The sequence below is a fragment of the Gouania willdenowi genome, chromosome 6 (genome assembly GCF_900634775.1).
Source record: "Gouania willdenowi chromosome 6, fGouWil2.1, whole genome shotgun sequence".
NCBI lineage: Eukaryota > Metazoa > Chordata > Actinopteri > Blenniiformes > Gobiesocidae > Gouania > Gouania willdenowi.
In genome coordinates, this window is record NC_041049.1 from 8,019,582 (window position 1) to 8,041,210 (window position 21,629).

Consider the following 21,629-nt stretch of genomic DNA (forward strand, 5'->3'; position numbering starts at 1 on the left):
GATCAGGAGAAACTGGTCCATGCTTTTATCTCCAGCAGACTGGACTATTGTAATGGTCTTCTGACAGGAATCCCCCAAAAGAGCATCAAACAGCTACAGCTGGTTCAGAACGCTGCAGCTCGGGTCTTAACCAGAACAAAGAGGTCAGAACACATTACTCCAGTTTTAAAGTCTTTACACTGGCTCCCAGTCAGCCTCAGAATAGACTTTAAAGTTCTGCTGCTGGTGTATAAATCTGTGAATGGGTTTGGTCCAGAATACATCAGTGAGATGTTAGTCAGGTATGAACCCAGCAGGTCTCTCAGATCTATGGACACAGGTCAGATAGTGGAGCCCAGAGCTCACAGTAAACATGGTGATGCTGCTTTTAGTTGTTATGCTGCAAAGAAGTGGAACAAACTGCCAGCAGAGCTGAAGTCAGCATTTAATGTGAACATTTTTAAATCAAAGTTAAAGGCACTTTTTTTCTCTACTGCATATGATTGAGAGAGATTTGTAGTCATGTTGTTGATGTCATGATGATTTTACTGATGATTTTAATTGATTTTACTGATGATTTTAATTGATTTTACTGATGATTTTTAAATGATTTTACTGATGATTTTAAATGTTCTTATTGATTTTAAACAATTGAATGTTTTGTCATGTAAAGCACATTGAGTTGCCTTGAGTATGAAATGCGCTATACAAATAAATTTGCCTTGCCTTGCCTTGCCTTCTGTTTATGATAAGTGGGTTTAAAAATAATAATTAGACTGGAAATAATATAGAATGGTTTATTCCTCCTGGTTCATCTTTTCTAAATGTGGTTGTGACAGTGTATGAGTGAATCTTTCCCTGAATGTATTTATGTTAACCCTTAAATATCAAGTTTGGTGTCTTTATTACTCCTTTGTAATGCTTCAATTGTGCAAGAGAGAAAAAAAAACAAACAAATATTACATTCTGAAAACACTGAATTAAGGCAAAACAAATGCATACTTATTTGTATAGTGCATTTAAACACAATGTAGTTTGATGTGCTTTGCAAAGTTTAAAAATCACTTTTTATTTTTAAACAAGACACTTAATATATAAAAACAATTTAAAAACCAGTGTTTTATAAAAAAAATTAAAAAAAAGTTGGAAAATACAATTTCTATTATAATCTCTACTGTTTGTGATTAATGAAAATTGTTTTGTTTTTTTTGTTGTTTTTTTTTTTAAACTTTCCTTTCTTCTTTTTTAGTTTTAATTGAAGACAAAATATACAAACCAGCCAGGCAAATATTACATATTGCAATGTTTCGCATGATTATAGAGACTCCTTCAAGAATACAGACAAAAATATACAACATAAAAAACGTTAAAATGAAAATAAAGCACACCTCAGTAACACTAAGAAAAATACAGCCAAACATAAAAAATAAAATAGATAATTAAGCAGTTGAATTAATAGCTGCTAACTTTAATTATGTCGTTTTATTAAAGAGTATAGGAGTTTTTTTTAGCAAAATGTAAAACAAAGTGTTAAAGACTAATAATCATTCAATACCGTTAACGAAAAATAAAATAAAGCTATCAATTACTATTCTGAATTTAAAAAGTTGTTTGTGACGGTCTCGCCGTGTCTCCATGGCAACAAACAACGACGACGACGTCGCCCTACGTCAGATGACGTTGACGCACATGACTATGCTGAGAAACCCGGAAGTAGACTTCCCATTACATGCTATTGTAAGCTAACACTTCTTCGTTTCTCACTGGACGATATGGAGTCCCACGATAACTACTGACAACAGTGCGGCTCTTTTAACATCACAAACTCAGCTGAGAGCGTTTTAACCCCCGACATCACGGTGAGTGTTTACTTTCACCGCCTGATTTTGACCTGTTTTCCACCATCTACCTGCGTATTGTTGGCTACTTACTTAGCGCAGACTGATACTGATAGCTAATAAGATCCGTACCTGATAAAAAAAAACGACTCCAACACTTCAGCTCGATGGAAGCTGTTTGATGGTTGTGAAAATGGTTTAAAGTGACAACCTAGTTTAATGCTGGTTTGTTTGTAGAAGACGGAAAAATACACGAATGTGCGCTTGTATTACAGTCATCACCTGTTTGTGTGTTTGGATGTTTAACTATATTAAACCTGAATTCAAACTGCATAGACTCCATCACTACAATGCTACCTGCTGCGTGACAAATGGAATGTAGTCAAACTTTAAAAATTGTGTTCAAAGTCCATATTTTGATCCTGTTGAACAAGTTGGTAAATAAACAGGAAATATCTCCTGTTCATGTAAAGAAAAGCCTGTATTTTTAGACCTAAAGAAGGAATGGAACATCAGTAAAACAATGGAAAAAATAATGTCATCCTGTAAAACAGGTCTGTAGCTGTCATAATAGTTATAACAAATATAGATATTAGGTTCATAGAATATTGTACGCCTACTCACTTGTTTGAGTATGTAAAACCAAGCCTGGTAAATACTAGGGTTGGTGAAGAAAACCATATTTGATTAATCTGTATTTTATTATTTATTTTAAAAAATGTTGATATTATTAATCAATTTTTTAAAGCTGCTACCCTCGATAATTTTATTGTTGGACAAAGTAAAAGGTCAATGTATCAAATTTAATTTACTCCAAAAATAAAGGAATAAGGTCGAAATTGCTGCGTGAAAGTTTTTTGTTTTTTTGTTTTATCTCCTCATAAACACTGTTTGTTGACATTTCCGCCTATTGCATTGTGGGATGTGGAGTCATGTAAACAAATGCATAAAAGTGTTTTTTCATTCATTTTTTTTTTGTTTTTTGTTTCGTTTCTTAACCAGACAAGGATGGCTGTGATTCACTTGACACCAGTTTTATTCTATTTCCGATATTCCCTGTTTTATCACAATGAAGTAAAAACACTTCTTTCAACACATCTCTGCAACTTGTCATCCCACAATGCATTGATGCATTTACGGTGGAGATAAAAACAAACTTTCAAGCGGCATGTTCAACCTTTTGCATCCTTTGTTTTTTTCAAGCGAATTGTCTTTGATTTATTGAGCAATGAGGCCGACACATGATTCTATCGAAGAAAAAATATCCAGAGCAGCAGTTTTCTATTTTTTTTTTTTTTAAAGGATTTTTTTGGCTCTAGTGGCCTTTATATGACAGTTGCTTGACAGGAAGGGGGTGAGAGAGAGCAGGGAATGACACGCAGGAGGGGGTCCCAGGCCGGGAATCGAACCTGGACCCGCTGCAGGTGAGGAGCTACAGCCTCCGTACATGGGGCGGGCGCTCAACCCACTGAGCTACACACCGCCCCATCTATTTCTATTTTTACACAATTGTGATGCAAACCAAGTGAGTCCTCCTAATTTAGATATTTCAATTACACTATACAATACTGAAGGTGCTGTGGGGTGTTACTCTAAAGAGAAGTAAAATAATTCAGTAGCTTACTGATAGGGGTGATTCGGCGATATATCGCGATATTACGTCGCACGAGATTCGGATCGATTCAAAATGCATCCGTATCGATTTATTTTTTGTTTTTCCTTATTTTTTTTACTTTTATTTAACCAGGAAAGTCTTTAACACTGCAGCAGACATTGTAACTCCACAAAGAAGTGCTGAATCCTGGGCATGTTGACCAGCTTGTGTCTTTTCAATAAAATCTATAAAGAAAGTACTAACTTTCTGCATTTATTTGTTGTTCTAGGCATATACGTACCTCAGTTAAGTTGCACTAAAGTCAAAGTTGTATTAAAAGCCACAGGCAGATTGTATGTTGTTTTTTTATTTTAAGTTGTTGGCACATGGCATGTTAAAGCCAATGTTTTGAGTGTAAAATATGCCAATAAAATCTATTTCATACATAATGTTCTCATAAAGTTGTACAAATCTACAGGTTATTTGTTTCTTAAGTCATATGTTTAAAAAAAGAAAAAATCGCAATAATCGCCTTATACTTTATAATCGGGATATATCGTATCGTATCGTGACCTATGTATTGAGATACGAATTGTATCGCCAGATGCCAGGCAATACACAACCTGAGTACGAACATTCTGCATGTGTATCATTTTTGTGCATGTCTCCTGTATCTGTTCCTGTGTGTTAAGGAGCGTAAAATATTTTGTCACTGTGTAATTTTATGTTTTTTTTAACCAGGCTATTATTATTCTTTTCAATTTCATGAGTTTGAGAGTGGAAGGAGTTTATTTTTTATTTTTATGGTTTCATTATTGCTTTTAATGTTGAATTTCTTCTGACTCTGTTTCTGTCGCACTTTGAGATTGCTAAATGTGAAGTGTAAAGTTATTATTACAAAGTTTAAACCTCTCGATGTGTTCGCAAATGTCATTTCTTACTGAAACACCAGTTTTTTGCTGTTTTTTTTTTCTTCTTCTGAACTGATATCATAGTGCGTCTGAGCATGGAGCAGATTTACAGATATTTCCGTCTCCTGTGCACAGCTTGTTCTGATGCTCACTTTGATGCTTGTTCTGCTTTGTGTTGAAAGTGTCCCGCTGTCTCCTACATTATTAATGCTTTATTTCAGCTGCCAGCTCCAGCCTGAGCAATGGAGTCCATGTTAAACAAGCTCAAAAGCACCGTCACCAAGGTGACCGCGGATGTCACCAGCGCCGTCATGGGTAACCCGGTGACTCGGGAGTTTGAGGTGGGACGACACATTGCCAGCGGGGGTCCTGGTTTGAGCTGGAGGATTTATAACGGCACCAAGAAGTCCACTAAACAGGTGTGTTAGTGGATAAATAATTTCCAGTTCAAACCCAAAGACCAACGTTGTTTCTTTGCTCTGCAGGAAGTGGCCGTGTTTGTGTTTGATAAGAAAACCATCGACAAGTTTCAGAAGTTTGAGAAGGACCAAATAGTGGATTCTCTGAAGAAGGGCGTTCAGCAGCTGACCAGGCTGAGGCATCCGCGTCTGCTGACCGTGCAGCACCCACTGGAAGAGTCAAGGTGACACACACACACGTACTCTGACACACACGTACCCACACAGGTGTGTCGATCATTGACGGAGCCGATGAGTCACAACTCATAGGAATTTGAGGAGCTAGAGAATGGCAACGAGCTACATTCTTCTATGCATTTGTGAACAAAAGGCTCAATTTTGTTGTTTTTTGGAATATTGTCCAACTTTAAGTCTGTTTTGCACACGCTTGTTGTCTCTTTGAAACAATTCTGATGATTTTTTGTCCTTCTGTCTTTCAGAGACTGCCTGGCCTTCTGCACAGAGCCAGTCTTTGCCAGTTTGGCCAACGTACTGGGTCAGTGGGACAATCTGCCCAGCCCTGTTCCCAAGGACATCAAAGAGTACAAACTGTATGATGTAGAGACCAAGTACGGCCTGCTACAGGTGAGAGCGCTGACCAGCACGGACATGTTTTAATATGGGGGGGAAAAAAACCCCTCTATTGTTTCATATCATTCTATTTTCCTCAACCTGCTTTTTGGAAGAATAATTCCAGCTAAATTCTTTTTCTTTTTTGTTTTGAATGATATGTTAAGGTTTTGTTGATTCAGTCATTTGTTCCATTGGAAGTCCACTTTGATCTTCTGACATGTTTCGACTGACAATTGCTAGTCTTCCTCAGACTGGCAGTTTCTGACGAAATATTACGCGGAAGTCAAGGAAACTTCAAAGGAAACATCAAAGCAATCAGCAGACGCCTCTGACGAATATTATTATTATTATTAATAACAATAATATTAGTAACATGTTTATGTATTATGTTATATAAATATTATATTATATAAAGCAATATTTAATAGATTAAAGTTCAATTGTAGTTCTAGTTATACTTAATGTTAAAAAAAAAAATGTATCTCTTCCTCGACGTGTATGCAAAATATGAAACATTATAAAATATCTTTTTGGTTTTTTTTGTTTGATTTGTATTCATACACTTGATAAGAATTACTGCATAATGTTCATTTCACTTTTTATTTGAAAAAATAAATATGAAAAATCATGATAGATTTTGGGAAAAAGCAAAAACAGTAATGCAACAGCATGATATTTGAAAATGTTTTGAAGGCTAAATCTGGTTAGATTTCTGTTTTGATAATTAAAGGATATGCATGGTCGAATATAGCAATAAGTATAAATATGTCATCCATCATGGTTTTTGTTGCATTAGTGCTAAACACAAACCCTTAGTATGTTTAAACAAACATGTTAAGTTTTGAATAATTCGTTTTAAGACAGAAATTGGTAAGGTAGATAGAGAATGACACACACACACACACACACACACACACACACACACACACACACACACACACACACACACACACACACACACACACACACACACACACACACACACACACACACACACACACACACACACACACACACACACAGAGATTCCTTGCTTCATAGATAGAAGATGGAGGCTACAAAGTTTCATTTTCTCGGTTGGTGGTGTGCCTTAAGATATTTTTCAATGAAAAGATGTAGTTTGGCTCAAAAAAGGTTGAGAAACCCTGTGTCAAAGTGTCTAACTACAGCGTTTCGTCTCTCAGATCTCCGAGGGTTTGTCCTTCCTCCACAGTGGAGTGAAGATGGTTCATGGCAACCTGTGTACAGAAAATATCATCCTCAATAAGAGCGGAGCGTGGAAGGTCATGGGCTTTGATTTCAGCATCTCCTCCAACAACCCGTCAGAGGTCGAGGTGTGAATGAGTGGATGGAACCCTGGATCACAGCTTTAGAAGCTCCAGCAGAGAACATCACTGAGAGTTCTTCTGTCTTTCTTTCCTCCTTCAGCCCAGCTACTCGTGTAAAGAGTGGGACCCCAACCTGCCCCCCCTCTGCTTGCCCAACCCTGAATACTTGGCCCCAGAGTACATCCTGTCAGTCAGCTGTGACTCTGCCTCCGACATGTACTCCCTGGGGGTAGTGGTGCACGCCGTCTTCAACGAGGGAAAGCCGGTTTTTCACGTCAACAAGCACGACATTTTTAAGAGTTTTAGCCGGCAGCTGGACCAGGTTAGTGAGGGGTGGGGTAAACTGGATCCACCATGTCATGATGAAAGATTATCCTGAACTTTATTACATTATTGATGGGCTAAGGGCAGATACTGTCACTATTTTTTTTATCGTTTCTATCCTCTATGATGTTAAAAGTTCCTTTTAAATGTGTTTGGTTTCCAGCTGAGCAGCATGAGTCCAGCTTTGCTCAACAAGCTCCCAGAGGAGGTGCGAGAGCATGTCAAAATGTTGCTCAGTGTGACTCCCACCGTCCGCCCCGACGCCGACCAGATGACCAAAGTTAGTCCTCACATTCTGTTACACATTAACACAAAGACAAACATAGCCACACCTTTTTCTTACAGTGGGATGTTTTCTGTTTTCTATTTGTGATTCAGATTCCCTTCTTTGATGACGTCGGTGCTGTGACCCTTCAGTACTTTGACTCTCTCTTCCAGCGGGACAACCTGCAGAAGTCCCAGTTTTTCAAAGGACTCCCTAAAGTTCTGCCCAAGTTACCAAAGGTGAGGAAAAGTTTAGAGACAGCACTCAGAGAGCGCAAACCTACACCTACGACAGATATGGGAAATGATGTGGATCGCTCACACTTTAAAGCATGTGTGTCAAACTCAAGGGGGCCAAATCTGGCCAATTCAGCCAATTCAGCCCTATGGAGAAAGTAAAGACATGAATCATTGTGTAAATGAATAACTCAGCCTTTCCAAATACACACATTCTATTAAGCTTCACAATATTTGCAGGGCTCACAGTTTTCTCATGCTCATGCAGCCAACCGTTTTAGAGCATTTTGACTCATTTTTAAAGACCCACAGAATATTTTTTACGATCACAATCTGACATTAGATTCTGAAAGATTAGACTCTACTTTCATCAGAAAAAAATAATTTTGTTTTGTTCTTTCGTAATCAGCAGTTGAATAGAGGCGAGTTTCACACAAATCACCGGTTTGTGACAAAAAGCTGAGAAAAAAGGCTTTTTCTGAAAAAACCTATTAGTGACTTTGAAGAAATTTTATTTTGCTTTAGGGACACCTCAACATTAGTTTCCTTCTATAAAACTACAAAAACAACACTGAGACCAGGCTTTTGATGGCTAAATATTATTATTTTGCTATCTAGGTCAGAGTTGAATGGTTTGCTTACTGTATTTTGGCATTCCTCCAAGTCTCTCCCCCGTCATTCTCCACAAACGGAACTTCCTCCTCATCCTGGACATGCTGAGTGTCACCGCTTGCCCCATTTTTTTTTCATCGTTTTCTCTCACAATCGCGACACTCAATAGTCCACTTAGTTCTACACATGCTCTGGTTGAGTGTGAGCTGCTGGGAACTTCACCATCAACTCTCGTAGCGCCATTTTCTGTCTCATGAACTCTTTTCCTCTCCCTATGAGCTCTGCTCATCACAGTGATCTCTCATCCAAAGGTGCGCTGCTGCCACCAGTTGGTCACTACATCATACAAGTTAGATATTTATACAAGTTAGATATTCACTGGAGACCTTCGTCACACTGTCTTCTAGCAACCCCAGCCAAAAAGCACAATTCACGTCTTGAGACGTGAATGGCACTGAATTGATCACAAATTGTTAAAATGAATCTTAATTTTTTTTCAAAATCCAGCAATTTCATAAAAATTATTCCACAATTTTCTGTAACTTCTATTATTTATAGGGCAGAATAATGTTGAAATTGCTTGTTTTCCTCCCTAAATTTTGCATTCCACGTGAGATTCAACTGGTCTGTATTTGGCCCTTGAACTAAAATAGGTTTGACACCCCTGGCCTAGGGTGTATCTTTGGTTGTAATTTTGTCAAAATGCTTCTAACAGTTTTGACATAATCCTGCTAAAAGAAAAACAAATAATTAAATAAATGCTGGTGAAATTATACATACTGTACAATGGAACAGCAACAGGTGGAAGAAACCTTGTTTTTTTGTTTCCCGTCTCCTTTCCTAGAGGGTGGTGATTTATCGGATCCTTCCAGCGCTGACCTCAGAGTTTGTAAACCCAGACATGGTTCCCTTCGTGCTGCCCAACGTGCTTCTGATAGCAGAGGAATGCACCAAGGAGGAGTACGTACGCCTCATCCTGCCCGACCTCTCGCCTGTGTTTAAGCAGCAGGAGCCCATCCAGGTACAAACACACACACATGCACACAGGGTTGGGGTCAAATACATTTTTAAATTACAATTACGTCTTCAATTATCTACGTTCAATTACAACTAGGGGTGCACCGATTGCAATTTTCTGGCCGATCGACGCTTTTTTTTTAAAAAGCCTGACCTGCCGTTTGTCTTTTTTTTTTTTTCTAAGAGCATACACCTTGAATATTCCAATCTTATTTTATTATAAAACATTGAACAATATCCACGAAACAACACAAACTTGTTGTTTTAACTGCACATGAGGTAGTTATCTCAAATATATCCAAAAAGTTTAGAACATTGCTGTCCAAAATACTGAATGACTTTTTTTAGCCTTTAATTTTTCACATTTTAAAACAAACTAAACTTGTCCATCAGGTTCCACTGCAGACCTGTTTTCACCTCTTTGCCAAAAATAAAGTGCACAGCAGTGTTTTGGTTTTACAAATAAAGAAAATCACAGGGTTTGGGTTAAATGATGATGTAATAATGATCTACAGGACAAACTAAAAAACCATCTTAAACCACCAATAAAGTGTCCTGAGCTTTAGGTTTCCTTGTAGTGCAAAAAGTTTAAAAAATCCAAATGCAGCAGCTTTGTGGATATTTAAATGTAAAAATATCAATCTAAAAATAATCTGCAACAGTTTACAAGATAAAAGCTCCTAAAAGTCAAACATTCTAAAAGATAATAAAGTGCATCATGTGTAACATTTTCATAAGTCAACGTGTAATGACAGAATGAACATGGCACAGGTTCGTTGTTCTCACACTTATTGCAGTCACTTATACATTAGTGGAAGGTTTTTATTCATGTACAAAGCCATGAACTCCATCATGTTCTTCATAGTCGCTTTGCTCTTTTCACTGCTCATAAGCTCTAACAGCAGCCCACTGGCTCTTTGCTCCGTTAGCTTTAGCATTAACTTGATTGCTAGCTTCAAATGCTCCACACTCAGCGGTGTCGTGGTGTCTTATAGTGAGTCAGGTAGCGTTTTGTTTGCAGCTCCACCAGGACTTATTTCCACGTTACAGGAGTTACAAATTGTGATCCTTTGCTCTCTTTTTTGTATACTACTGCCAACATGCTATGCTAACCGTGCCTCCGTGACTGTTGTTGTTGTTGTTATCCTGTGTAGCAGAGGCATACGCACATGCACACATGATTTGGTAGGCGGGTCTGTCAGTCTTCTCACAGCAGAAGAGGGCAGTGGCTGACTTTATGACAGAGTTAAGGACGTTTGTGGAGTTAATAAAGATGGGTGGAAAAGATTGGTTTCATACACTGTTTGACCGGCCGATTGATCGGTGCATCCTTAATTACAACTTAATCACGATTACGGTGATTGGCATTTTTTACAATTACAATTGAAATTATTAAAATTATTCTTTTCCCCCAGAAAGTAATTTATAATTACATTCTAAATTGCTAAAGTTCAATTACAACTAGAATATTTACATTTCCTAAAGAAAATGCAAGTGAGGATGTAGGTGCTGGCCCGCGTTAGCATTAGCTAGCATTAGCATTAGTATAATTTAGCATGCATAAGCATTAACATAATGGTAGCATTCACCTAGGTTTAGCATTAGCCTAGTACTAGCATTAGCATTAACCCTCGCACTAGCATCGACTTAGAGTTAGCATTAGTCTAGCAGTGGCATTATCCTAGCATTAGCATTATCCTAGCATTAGAATTAGCCTAGCAATAGCATTAGCCTAGCAATAGCATTAGCCTAGCTTTATCTTTTAACCTTGCGTTAGTATTAACCTTGCGTTAGCATTAACATAGCAATAGCATTAGCCTAACATAAGCAATATCCTAGCAGTAGCACTAACCTTGCAATAGCGTTAACCTAGCTTTAGCATTAACCTAGCATTAGCATTAACCTAGCAATAGCATTAACCAAACAATAGCATTAGCCTAGCATTAATATTAACCTTGCAATAGCTTAACATTAACATCAGCCTAACATTATTGACCCTGACACACACACACACACACACACACACACACACACACACACACACACACACACACACACACACACAGTTGTAGCCCCAGCTTTTTATTCTCATTTGACACAGAAAAGGAAACTTCATCTCAGATAAATGATATGAATTCTAAATGATGTGTCACCATATCAACAAAGCCCTCTGTGTGTTTCTCTTCATGCTTCTTCAGGCTAGTAATATGGTGAGTGGTGTTTCTGCTGTGATTGTGTTTGTGGCCCATACGCTCATCATCATCATCATCGTGTTCATCATAAATAATCCACTGAATTCACCTCCATCACTAACCAGCAGAAGAAAGCTCAGTGTTGTATTGACTTTTTAATATCTCTCTCTCTGTGTGTCGTGCAGATCCTGCTGATATTCCTGCAGAAGATGGATCTGCTGCTGACCAAGACTCCAGCTGAGGACATCAAGAACAGCGTCCTGCCCATGGTCTATAGAGCCCTGGAAGCTCCCTCAGTACAGATCCAGGTACAGGATTAGATACCAGCAATGGAATGGGTTCTTCTAATGGTTTCACATCCTAAATCTGATTGTTCCGAGTGTTTCCAAACAGGAGCTGTGTCTGAACATCATCCCAACGTTTGCCAACCTGATCGACTACCCTTCCATGAAGAACTCACTCATCCCTCGGATCAAATCAGCCTGTCTGCAGACGTCCTCGCTCGCCGTGAGTATCCATCACACGTCTTTAACTCATTGACGTCTAAAGACATCATTTGGTTTAGTAGCGTTGGCTGCCATTCACGTCTATAGACGTCAATTGTGTTTTTCGGCTGGGGTTGCTAAGAGACAGTGTGACGAAGCTCACCTGTGAATATCAGGCTTGCACAATGATACAGTGACCAGCTGGTGACATGTAGGTGGCAGCAGCACACCTTTGGATGAGAGATCACCCGTGATGGGCAGAGCTCAGAGGGAGAGGAAAATAGATTACAAGACAGAAAATGGCGTTACAAGAGTTGATGCTGAAGTTTCCAGCAGCTCACAGCAGCGCACACTCAACCAGAGCATGTGTAGAACAAAGAAAATGATCAAAACAATGAGGCAAGCAGAAACACTCAGCATGTCCGGGAGTAGGAGGGAAGGGCATGTGTGGAGAATGACGGGGGGAGAGACTTGGAGGAATGCCAAAATACAGTAGGCAAACCATTCAACTCTGACCCAGGTAGCTAAATAATAAAAATGTTGCCCTCAAAAGCCTGGTCTCAGTGTTGTTTTTTTGTAGTTTTATAGAAGGAAACTAATGTTGAGGTGTCCCTAAAGCAAAATAAAAACTGCTTCAAAATCACTAATAGATTTTTTCAGAAAAAGGGGTTTTTATCAGCTTTTTGTCACAAACTGGGGATTTGTGTGAAACTTGCCTCTATTCAACTGCGGATTACAGAAGAACAAAACAAGCTAGAAACATTTTTTTGATGAAAGTAGAGACTTTAATCTTTCAGAATCTGATGTCAGATTGTCATCCTGCAGAATATTCTGTAGATCTTTAAAAATCAGTCAAAATGCTCTAAAATGGCTGGCAGTGAATAAGTTAAAGAGTTCCTCCACTTTTTTTTTACAAATGTGGCCTAAAATCTTCTAAATGTACTTTTTAAAAAGATGCCTAACAAAACGCAATATTTTGTACCATATTAATTGTTTTAACTGTTAAAAATGGGACTACTTTACAGTTTTAGAGCCTGTGTCCACCATATTTAAAATAGGTGATTGATGATGTCACGCAGCCTCACTGCCTGTAAACCTTCAATTGTTTACTGATGGATTGAAACATTCAGTCTGCATTTTAGATCATTTAGCAAAATGTCAACTTGTGTTGCCTTTGGTTGCTCTAAATAATCAGGAAAAGTTAAAGATGCTGATGTAAACCTCTTGTTTACTGAAAGAGGATTAAATCAGTTGTGACTGCGGTTTCATAATAGACAATGAAACAGAGAAGAAGAGCTCTCCTAAGGGGCCTTTCTCTGATTATTTAGAGCAGGGGTGTCAAACTAATTTTAATTCAGGGGCCAAATATGAAGCGGTTTATCTTAACAGGGCCACAGATTATAGGTGGGAAAATTAGTAATCATTAATCATTATTGTGGTCTAGTACGTCTAGTCCACGTATAAATAAATTATAGAATATGTAAGGCACAGATATCAAAGCAATAAGTAAACTCAAGAGATTTGAGATGAATAATGACATTGTGTGATATAAGCATGCTGAAAATGTGAGCCCTGCTAATATTGTGGAGTTTCATTAAATGTGTGTATTGTTTTGGAGATATCTAGCTGAGATATTTATACCTAATTTAATTTAATTTGCACAAAAATTCATAGTTTCTCCATTTTTGCTTTCTGCTGTGGGCCGAATTGGATGCTCTAAATGGCCAGATTTGGCCCCGGGCCTTGAGTTTGAGGATCTCTTTAATGTCTGTGTAAAGCAGAAATAAATTTATGTTATGAGTTTGTCACACCACAGAAACATGTGTCATTGACCACTGAGCCAAATATGAAAGCTCTCAAAATCATGGAAAAACAAGCACTTCTCTCTGCTTTGAGACGCTGGGGGTGTGTCAGTTAGAGGCGCTGGAACCACGCCCACTCGCAGGAAGGGCACCGCCTTCTTACTGTGTTTACAGGAGAGAACAATGTTAAAGCAGCTCCAGCGTCGATAGTGCTTCCAAAAGTGCCTGGATCAGGTCAAACGAGATATCAGCGGAAATGTCTGGGTAGAGTCAAAACTGTGCCCGCTAGAGGCAAAACAAAATTGCGCTGTATAAACATTTTAATTTAATTGAAAATGTGGCACCAGTGCACACGTTTTATTCCCCTGAGTCCAAATATGTGGTTTGTTTTCGGCTAGGGGCCAAATTGCGCCCGCTGGAGGCAACGGAAGTTTGGTGTGCTTCAGCAGCAGGGTCGGGTTTCTGACCCGCCCATTAAATCTGGAACACAGAAATTGGAAATATAGTTTTTGAAGCCTAACTCCACAATGAAATTATAAATGGTTGAATGGCTTTGTACATGTGTTAAGGAGTAAATTTATGACCCATTTTATGTGTTTAGAAAAAAATGTCAGAATTTGCTTCACACAGTCTTTAACGGTTCACATAGAACAATGAGATGATGGCTCATTTGTTGTCGTGCAGGTACGAGTGAATTCCCTAGTGTGTCTGGGGAAGATCTTGGAGTATCTGGACAAGTGGTTCGTCATCGATGAGATCCTGCCTTTCCTGCAACAGATTCCCTCCAGAGAACCAGCAGTCCTCATGGGAATTTTAGGTTCTGCTTTCAAGATCTTTTTATTCTTCACACACACACACACACACACACACACACACACACACACACACATGACCCTGTCACGTGTTTGTAAATGTACATTTTTGTTGCTTAATTCACTGCAGGAATTTTTAAGTGCACCTTCAGCCACAAGAAGCTGGGAATCCCCAAAGAGCACCTCGCCACCAAAACATTACCTCACCTGGTTTCTCTGAGTATCGACAACAACCTCAATCTGAACCAGGTACTGCTCTGTGTCTGTATGTGAGTCAAACGCAATGTCCTGCCTCCTGTTTAACCTTTAAACATGTTTCTATGTGTGTGCGCGTGTTCCAGTTTAACTCCTTCATGGCAGTCATACGTGAGATGCTGAACCGTATGGAGGCAGAACACAAAACCAAACTGGAGCAGCTGCACGTGATGCAGGAGCAGCAGAGGTGCCTGTTTTCATCTATTCATAGCGTGGTTACCTTCCATTTACAGCAGACAAAGCCACTGGTGGTTTTTGGTCTAGTTTTGTGCAGCCCCTAAAACAAATTCACAACACGCAAAATGACAGAAAAACGCACCAAACTTCAACAACACACAATATGATAACAAAAACAAGCAAAATGACTCCAAAAACACCTGAAATGAAAGTAAATCACAAAAAATACTCCAAAAAGACCCCAAACGGCAACAAGAAGAGAAATACACAAATTGACTTCAAAAACTACTGGAGTCATTTTGAAAAATACTTTAAAAATACACAAACTGACAACAGACACTACAAAGCACAAATTTGACTACACAAACACAATATGACAACCAAAACACACAAACAAATACGTAAAGTAACTCGAAAAACACCTGAAATGACAGAAAATCACAAAAAGTACCCCAAACGCCAACAGAAACACACAATATGATATATAAAAAATACACAAACTGACGACAGACACAACAAACACACCCAATAGGACAATGGAAACGCACGATATGATGTAATAGCTAAAATTATTTTTAAAAAGACGCAACAAGACAACCAAAACTGACAAAACCCTTTGTTCTTTTTTGTACTAATGCTCAAATTAGTCATTATTCTAAATGCTAACATTATTGTTGATAATGTGGACCTCAGTTAAGACTCACATATTTGTGTTGTCCACAAATATCTCATCTCTGATTTAGCGTCTAATCAGTTGGTCACTAATAGTAATGAAAATATCAGATGTTATGATGACGTAATTTTCCCACATCGTTCGAGTTTGTGATTGGTTCTTTTTGATTCCTCCATAGGAGCATCAACATCTCAAACCCTGGTCATCCATCAGAGGAAACCAAGGGTTCATCAAGCTCTGTCAGTCAGGTTAGGCTGTCTCCATAGCAACCAGTGATGATAGAATGAATATGATTTAAATAGACTTTTTCTGTTTTCAGATCGAGGACATCTTTGGCAGCTCAGGAGTGAATGGGAAAGAAAACGGGCCGTCAGCAGCGTCCTCACATCCTAACAGAGTACAGTCATAGCGCTACACCTCATTCAATATGTACACTATGCTAATTTAGCGCTAGCTGCTCAGAGTTCATGTTTTCCTTTATTACGTTTTACAGATGTCCCTCACACTGGAGGAGAAACAGCGATTGGCGAAAGAGCAGGAGCAGGCGGCCAAGCTGAGGAGTCAGCAGCCGCTAGCACCACAGACGGTTAAAGCAGCCTCCACCAATAACACACAGGTAACGCCCACCAATAGCTGTTTAACAAGTACTTTATTAATATTAAACAGATTTTTGTTCAATTACTCGTCCCCCAAATTTAGTCCAAAGCTGATTCTGTGAAGGTTGCAGATGGCTCCTTCAAAATAAAAGCTCATTCCGTTAAGTTTGTAGTTGCCCCCTTCAGAATAAAAGCCGAACCTGTAAAGGTTGCAGGTGGCACCTTCAAAATAAAAGCTGATTCTGTGAAAGTTGCAGGTTGCTATTTCAAAAATTAAAAGCCGGTGATGTCACAGGGTGTGCTCAGAAACCAAAATTTCAAAATAAAAGATGATTCTGTCAAGGTTGCAGATGGCCCATTGAAAATAAAATCTGATTCTCTGAAGATTACAGATGGCCCCTTAAAAAATAAAAGCTTGTGTCGTTATAGGCTGTGCTCAGAAGCCAAATACAGTAGATACTCATTTTCAGAATAACGAATGATTCTGTGAAGTTTACAGATGGCTCTTTCAAAATAAAAGCTGATTCTGTTAAGATTGCAGATGGCTCTTTCAAAATAAAAGCTGATTCTGTTAAGATTGCAGATGGCTCTTTCAAAATAAAAGCTGGTGATGTCATAGGCTGTGCTCAGAAACCAAATAGTAAATACTTTCAGAATGAAAGATGATTTTGGGAATGTTGCAGACTGCTCTTTCAAATGAAATGCTGATTGTTTGAAGTTTGCAGATTGCTCCTTCAGAATAAAAGCTGATTCTCTGAAGGTTGCGTTCTAATCATCAGGTTACTGATTCACATGTAATAATGATGTAATTATTGATTATTGGGGGCGTGTCCTGTGCGTTTCTTTCAGATGAAGGATCTGACCAGCAGTCTGCTCACCAACATGACTTCTTTAAACAACATGTCTTTAACCAACACAGTCCGACCGGCCGCCGTTCAGGGCGCCCCCATCTCTGCCTTCCCCTCCTCCGGCCCCATGGTCGGCTCAATGGGGGCGCCACTAGCTAATGGCTACAACTCACCCATGGGCTTCCAGGGCAGCGCCATGGGCATGCGGCCTACAGGCCCCTCCCTCTACGGAGGCATGGCCACCACCACCAGCACCCCTAACTTTGGAGCCCTGGTCCAGAATCCAGGACATACGAGTAAAGCTCCCGACATGTCAGCGTTGGACAATCTGTTCACGTCCAACAAACCCAAAGTGGCCCTCAACCAAATGGCTTCAATGGCCCCACCTCCAGCCGCCAACAGCCCCTGGCTCAACCAGTACGGTTCATCCTCCGGGGCTCAGACTCAGATGCAGGGGGGCCCCGTGGGGATGGGGGCGGCGCAGGCAGGGTTTGGGATTCAAGCCAACCCGTTTTTTAGCCCACAGAACTTTTCTCATCCTGCTGCTCAGAGCGTGAACCAGGCTGGGGTCAAACACAGCACGTCTGTCAACAACGATCTAAAAGACTTATTTGGATAATCACAGACGACTTCAGGAACTCAACATTGGCAAATATTACAGCGTCTCCAGGGCTCTGCTGTTTATATTTTTATTTTAGCCTGGTTGATATTCTGCTGCAGGTGATAGCTCAGCAGATATATATTAAGGTAACATGTTCACTTCTGGAAGAAAGCAGGAAAATTTATTTCTAGGTGTTTTTGAGTATGCTGAATCCATTTTTAATGGGATCTACACTGGGAAACCAATGGTTCCCACTCAAAATCAAGAAATCCAAGATGGCCACCATCCATATTGCCAATTTTGATATTTTGTCATAACTTTGTTTCTATTTGACAAAGAAGCATGATCTCAGGGAAGAATTATAGGTTTTCCGGCTCAAGAAATTTGATTATATATCTTAAAAATGCTGTAAATTGTGTTTAGTGCATGACCCAAGATGGCCGCCATCCGTATTGCAAATTTCAATCTTACAAATCTCACATTTGGTTCTGTTAGACGGACACTTCTTGTCCCAAAAAAACTACATTTTGTCACAAAGATGACGTTTCTATGTGAAACAGAACGTGGGCCCTTCAAATTACAAGCTGATTTTGTGAAGGTTGCAGATGGCCCCTTCAGAATAAAAGCTGATTCTGTGAAGATTGCAGAATGCCCCTTCAAAATAAAAGCTGATTATTTGATGGTTGCAGATGGCTATTTCAAAATAAAAGCTGATTATGTAAGGATTACAGATGGCCTCTTCAAAATAAAAAAGCTTTGCTCAGAAGCCAAAAAATACAATCCTTTCAGAATAAACTGTTGGACGGACAATCCTTGTCCCCAAAAACCTAAATTTTGTCACAAAGATTATGTTTCTACATCAAACAGAATCGAAGTTAAGATTGAATTTCACAACCCAGATGGCGGCCATCTTGGATCTTGCTCCAAGCACAATTTACAATATTTTAAAGGTATATTATTGAATTATTTGACCCTGAAAACCATTCGCCTCTGAGATTACGCATCTCTGTCAAATAGAACCAAAGACAAAATACCTAAATTGGCAATATGGATGGTGACCATCTTGGATTTCTCAATCTTGAATGGGAACCATTGGTTTACCAGTATGGATCCTATAAAAAATGAATTCAAACATTCTCAAACCCCCCATGTTCAAATTTTCCTGCTTTCTTCCAGAAGTGAACGTCTTTTTGAGGAACAGAGGCACAGAGAGGAACCCATTCTGTGGTTTAATTCTCCCAGTTTCCTACGATTTTCTACTTGAAATTCCTGGAAGTCCAACAATGGAAACTAGCGTTCTTAACGTGAAAACTGGCAGAAAAAAAATCTGCATCTATTTCCCATCCTCTCATTTTCATGTTTCTGGATCGTCACAGCGTTTCCAGTCAAGTTTTGATCGTCTGTCTGTCTGTCTGTGTGTGTGTGTGTCTGTGTGCGTGTGCAGTTCAAGGCCTTTCAAAATAAAACCCACTGAACAGTCTGATCCAGGAGGCTGCTCGCTTGGGGAGATTTTAGGAAAACAACAACATAAATGTTGTGGTTTGATGGTAATCATTTCACTGGAGCATTGCTAACCTTTGATCTGTGGGTTGTTAGAATCTTGTCAAACTTTTTTTTTTTTTTTTAATTTATTTATTTTTTTTTAGAAGCGTGAACCTCCTTTTTCATGATGATTCTCTGCTTTATTTTGAAAGGTCCATTTAAGTCTTTGCAATGCAGAAGGTTTGGGTTGTTGAATGAAATCTGTTTCAGCATAAATTTGATATCAACTGCAGTTAAGCTTTACTAGTATGGAAAATTTGGAGTGCACATACTAGATTTGAATGGAAAATGAATGGTAAATTCAGGATTGACATTGGCTTTTGAAACTATTACAACCAATCAGAGAGCTGGATTTGGTTATAATTCCTCCTACTTCATTTGCATTCATTCCACAAGTATTTTTAGTGAATCATTTGGCTTTACTAGTACTACTAGTACACTTTAGTAATAGCAATGTACTAGTAATACCAGTGAGATTTTGAGTGTATTGGTTGTAAACAAAAATGTAGTTTTACTAGTAAAGGTTTTGGTGCACTAGTGCTAGTACAGCTTCCTGGTAAAGATCAATTGTCTACTAATAGACAATTTTGTGTTACTAGCAGTACCAGTTGATCTAAATCTACTATACTAGTTCTACTAGTAACACACAATTGTCCACTTTCATTAAGTCTACTAGTACTACTAGGAAAATAAAAACAGTCTTCTAGTGCTACTAATGAGATTTGGAATGTACTAAAAGTATAAAAAAAATAAATAAATCTTGGTGCACTAGTACACCTTACTATTAAAGAAAAACCATCTACTAAGTAGACATTTTTCTCTTACTAGTGGACTAGAAAAAACCTCAAATCTTTACTAATTTTACGAGTAACACAATCACACAATTGGTATAATCACTCCTATTTCATTTTCACTAGGATTTTTTGGCTTCATTAGTACTACTAGTAAAATTTACTAGTAAACAAACATTTTCTTCTATTAGTAAAGATTTTTGGTGCACTAGACTTGACTAGTAAAAGAAAATCATCTACTAGTAAACAATTTTCTCTTACTAGTAGTACTAGTAGACTAGTAAAAACTCAAAGCTTTACTAGTTCTACAGTTAATACAAAATGTATCAAGCAGTAGATTATTTAGTTTTACTAGTAAGGTGTACTCGCGCCCTAGTGCACCAAAAGCCTTCAATAGTAGAAAAAATGTTTGTTTCCTAGTAGCCTACTACTAGTAATCTCACTAGTAGTATTAGTGAAGCCAAACGATTCACTAGTAGGAAGTCCTAGTGCAAATGAAGTAGGATGGATTTGGTTCAAATCCAGCTCTCTGATTGGTTGTAATATCTTTGAAAGCCAATGGCAAGCCTGACTTCGCTTTCCACCGCCCACTCATTAGCATATAATGATTACTAGAGGTACTAGTGACAAGTTTTGTTTCACTCGTGCACTAGTAAACCAAATATGATCACTAGTAATGCTTAGCCATGATTGGTTATTATATCAGATGCATGCTCACATGGCTTTCCAGTTTGTGTGAGTGGAGTTCGTACACCTGCAGTTTGTGCTTTACACAGGTACATTAGTAACACTACACAGATCTGATCTAGTACTTGATTGGTTCCTTCTCTAAAACTATACTTGCACACGTTAGCGTTCAATATTAGCCTATTTTTAAAACTCATTCCAAATAAAACGTGACCAATTCAGTTTTTTAAGCTTGTTCTGTAACCATTCACCCCTTCATTTAGAACCACTGGTGTATATGTATGTGAGCCTGTGTTCTGGTATCAGCTTTGGGTTTGCAGAGGACCTGCTTTGGTGGCGTGATGTGTAAATACGAAGCAGACGTATACCTTTGATGTACTTTGATCATGGTTACGACGAGGCCTTAGATGAGTCGTCTGCAATAAACCGAAGCTGCGTCACGATTGGTTGAAAGGACATTGGGTGTTCTTTAGTAATCCACTGGAAGGTTTTCAACATTTACACAAACTCACACCTGAATCTGGGCTTTTTCTTTTAATGAAAATGAAGAATTGCACTGAATTGGATTCACTTTGATCACTGTGATCTTTACTGATGATAAGGATTGTCCTTGGCCTGTAATGTCTTTTATTGCGTCACAGTGTCTAATTATTAAAAAACACTTGTTTTGAGTTGAGCTGTCTTTCCAGTAGCAGGGCAGTGTTACCTATTCATTTAACAGGACGTGTTTCTCATCAAAAACCCCAAAACCAGTGAAGAGTTAATTCTTCTCGGGGATCATTTGTATCTGCTGCTGACATGTACATTATGTGTAGCGTGGGCGTGGTTACGTTGCTTCTCTTTGAGGCGATTTAATGGAAACCTTATGTACATATAAAAAGAAAAGTACTTCATCAAATATTCTCTCGTCTGATTTTTTACGTTCAATATTTAGTTAGAGGAAAAAACTGAATAAATAGGCAAAACATGGCGGTTTTATTGATGGCAGGCTGGTTTGAAGTGCAAGTAAAGCAGCATTCAATGGCACACTGAT

General features: G+C 38.7%; 1 protein-coding gene across 2 annotated transcripts; it reads left to right on the forward strand.

The window, feature by feature from the left end:
* Positions 1-1,684: 1,684 nt before the first annotated feature.
* On the forward strand, positions 1,685-21,494 carry scyl2 (SCY1 like pseudokinase 2). 2 transcript variants are annotated; one of them, XM_028449732.1, is made up of 18 exons: positions 1,685-1,838; positions 4,544-4,741; positions 4,808-4,965; positions 5,221-5,365; positions 6,538-6,687; positions 6,782-7,003; positions 7,169-7,285; positions 7,384-7,509; positions 8,963-9,139; positions 11,513-11,635; positions 11,721-11,834; positions 14,299-14,431; positions 14,557-14,675; positions 14,768-14,868; positions 15,710-15,779; positions 15,851-15,928; positions 16,025-16,147; positions 16,977-21,494. In XM_028449732.1, the coding sequence occupies exons 2-18, from the start codon at positions 4,565-4,567 to the stop codon at positions 17,592-17,594; spliced, it is 2,751 nt and encodes a 916-aa protein (XP_028305533.1). In that variant the 5' UTR covers positions 1,685-1,838; positions 4,544-4,564; the 3' UTR covers positions 17,595-21,494. The 2 variants fall into 2 exon arrangements, with proteins under 2 accessions (XP_028305533.1, XP_028305534.1); XM_028449733.1 differs by having other exon boundaries at positions 15,710-15,770.
* Positions 21,495-21,629: the final 135 nt, after the last annotated feature.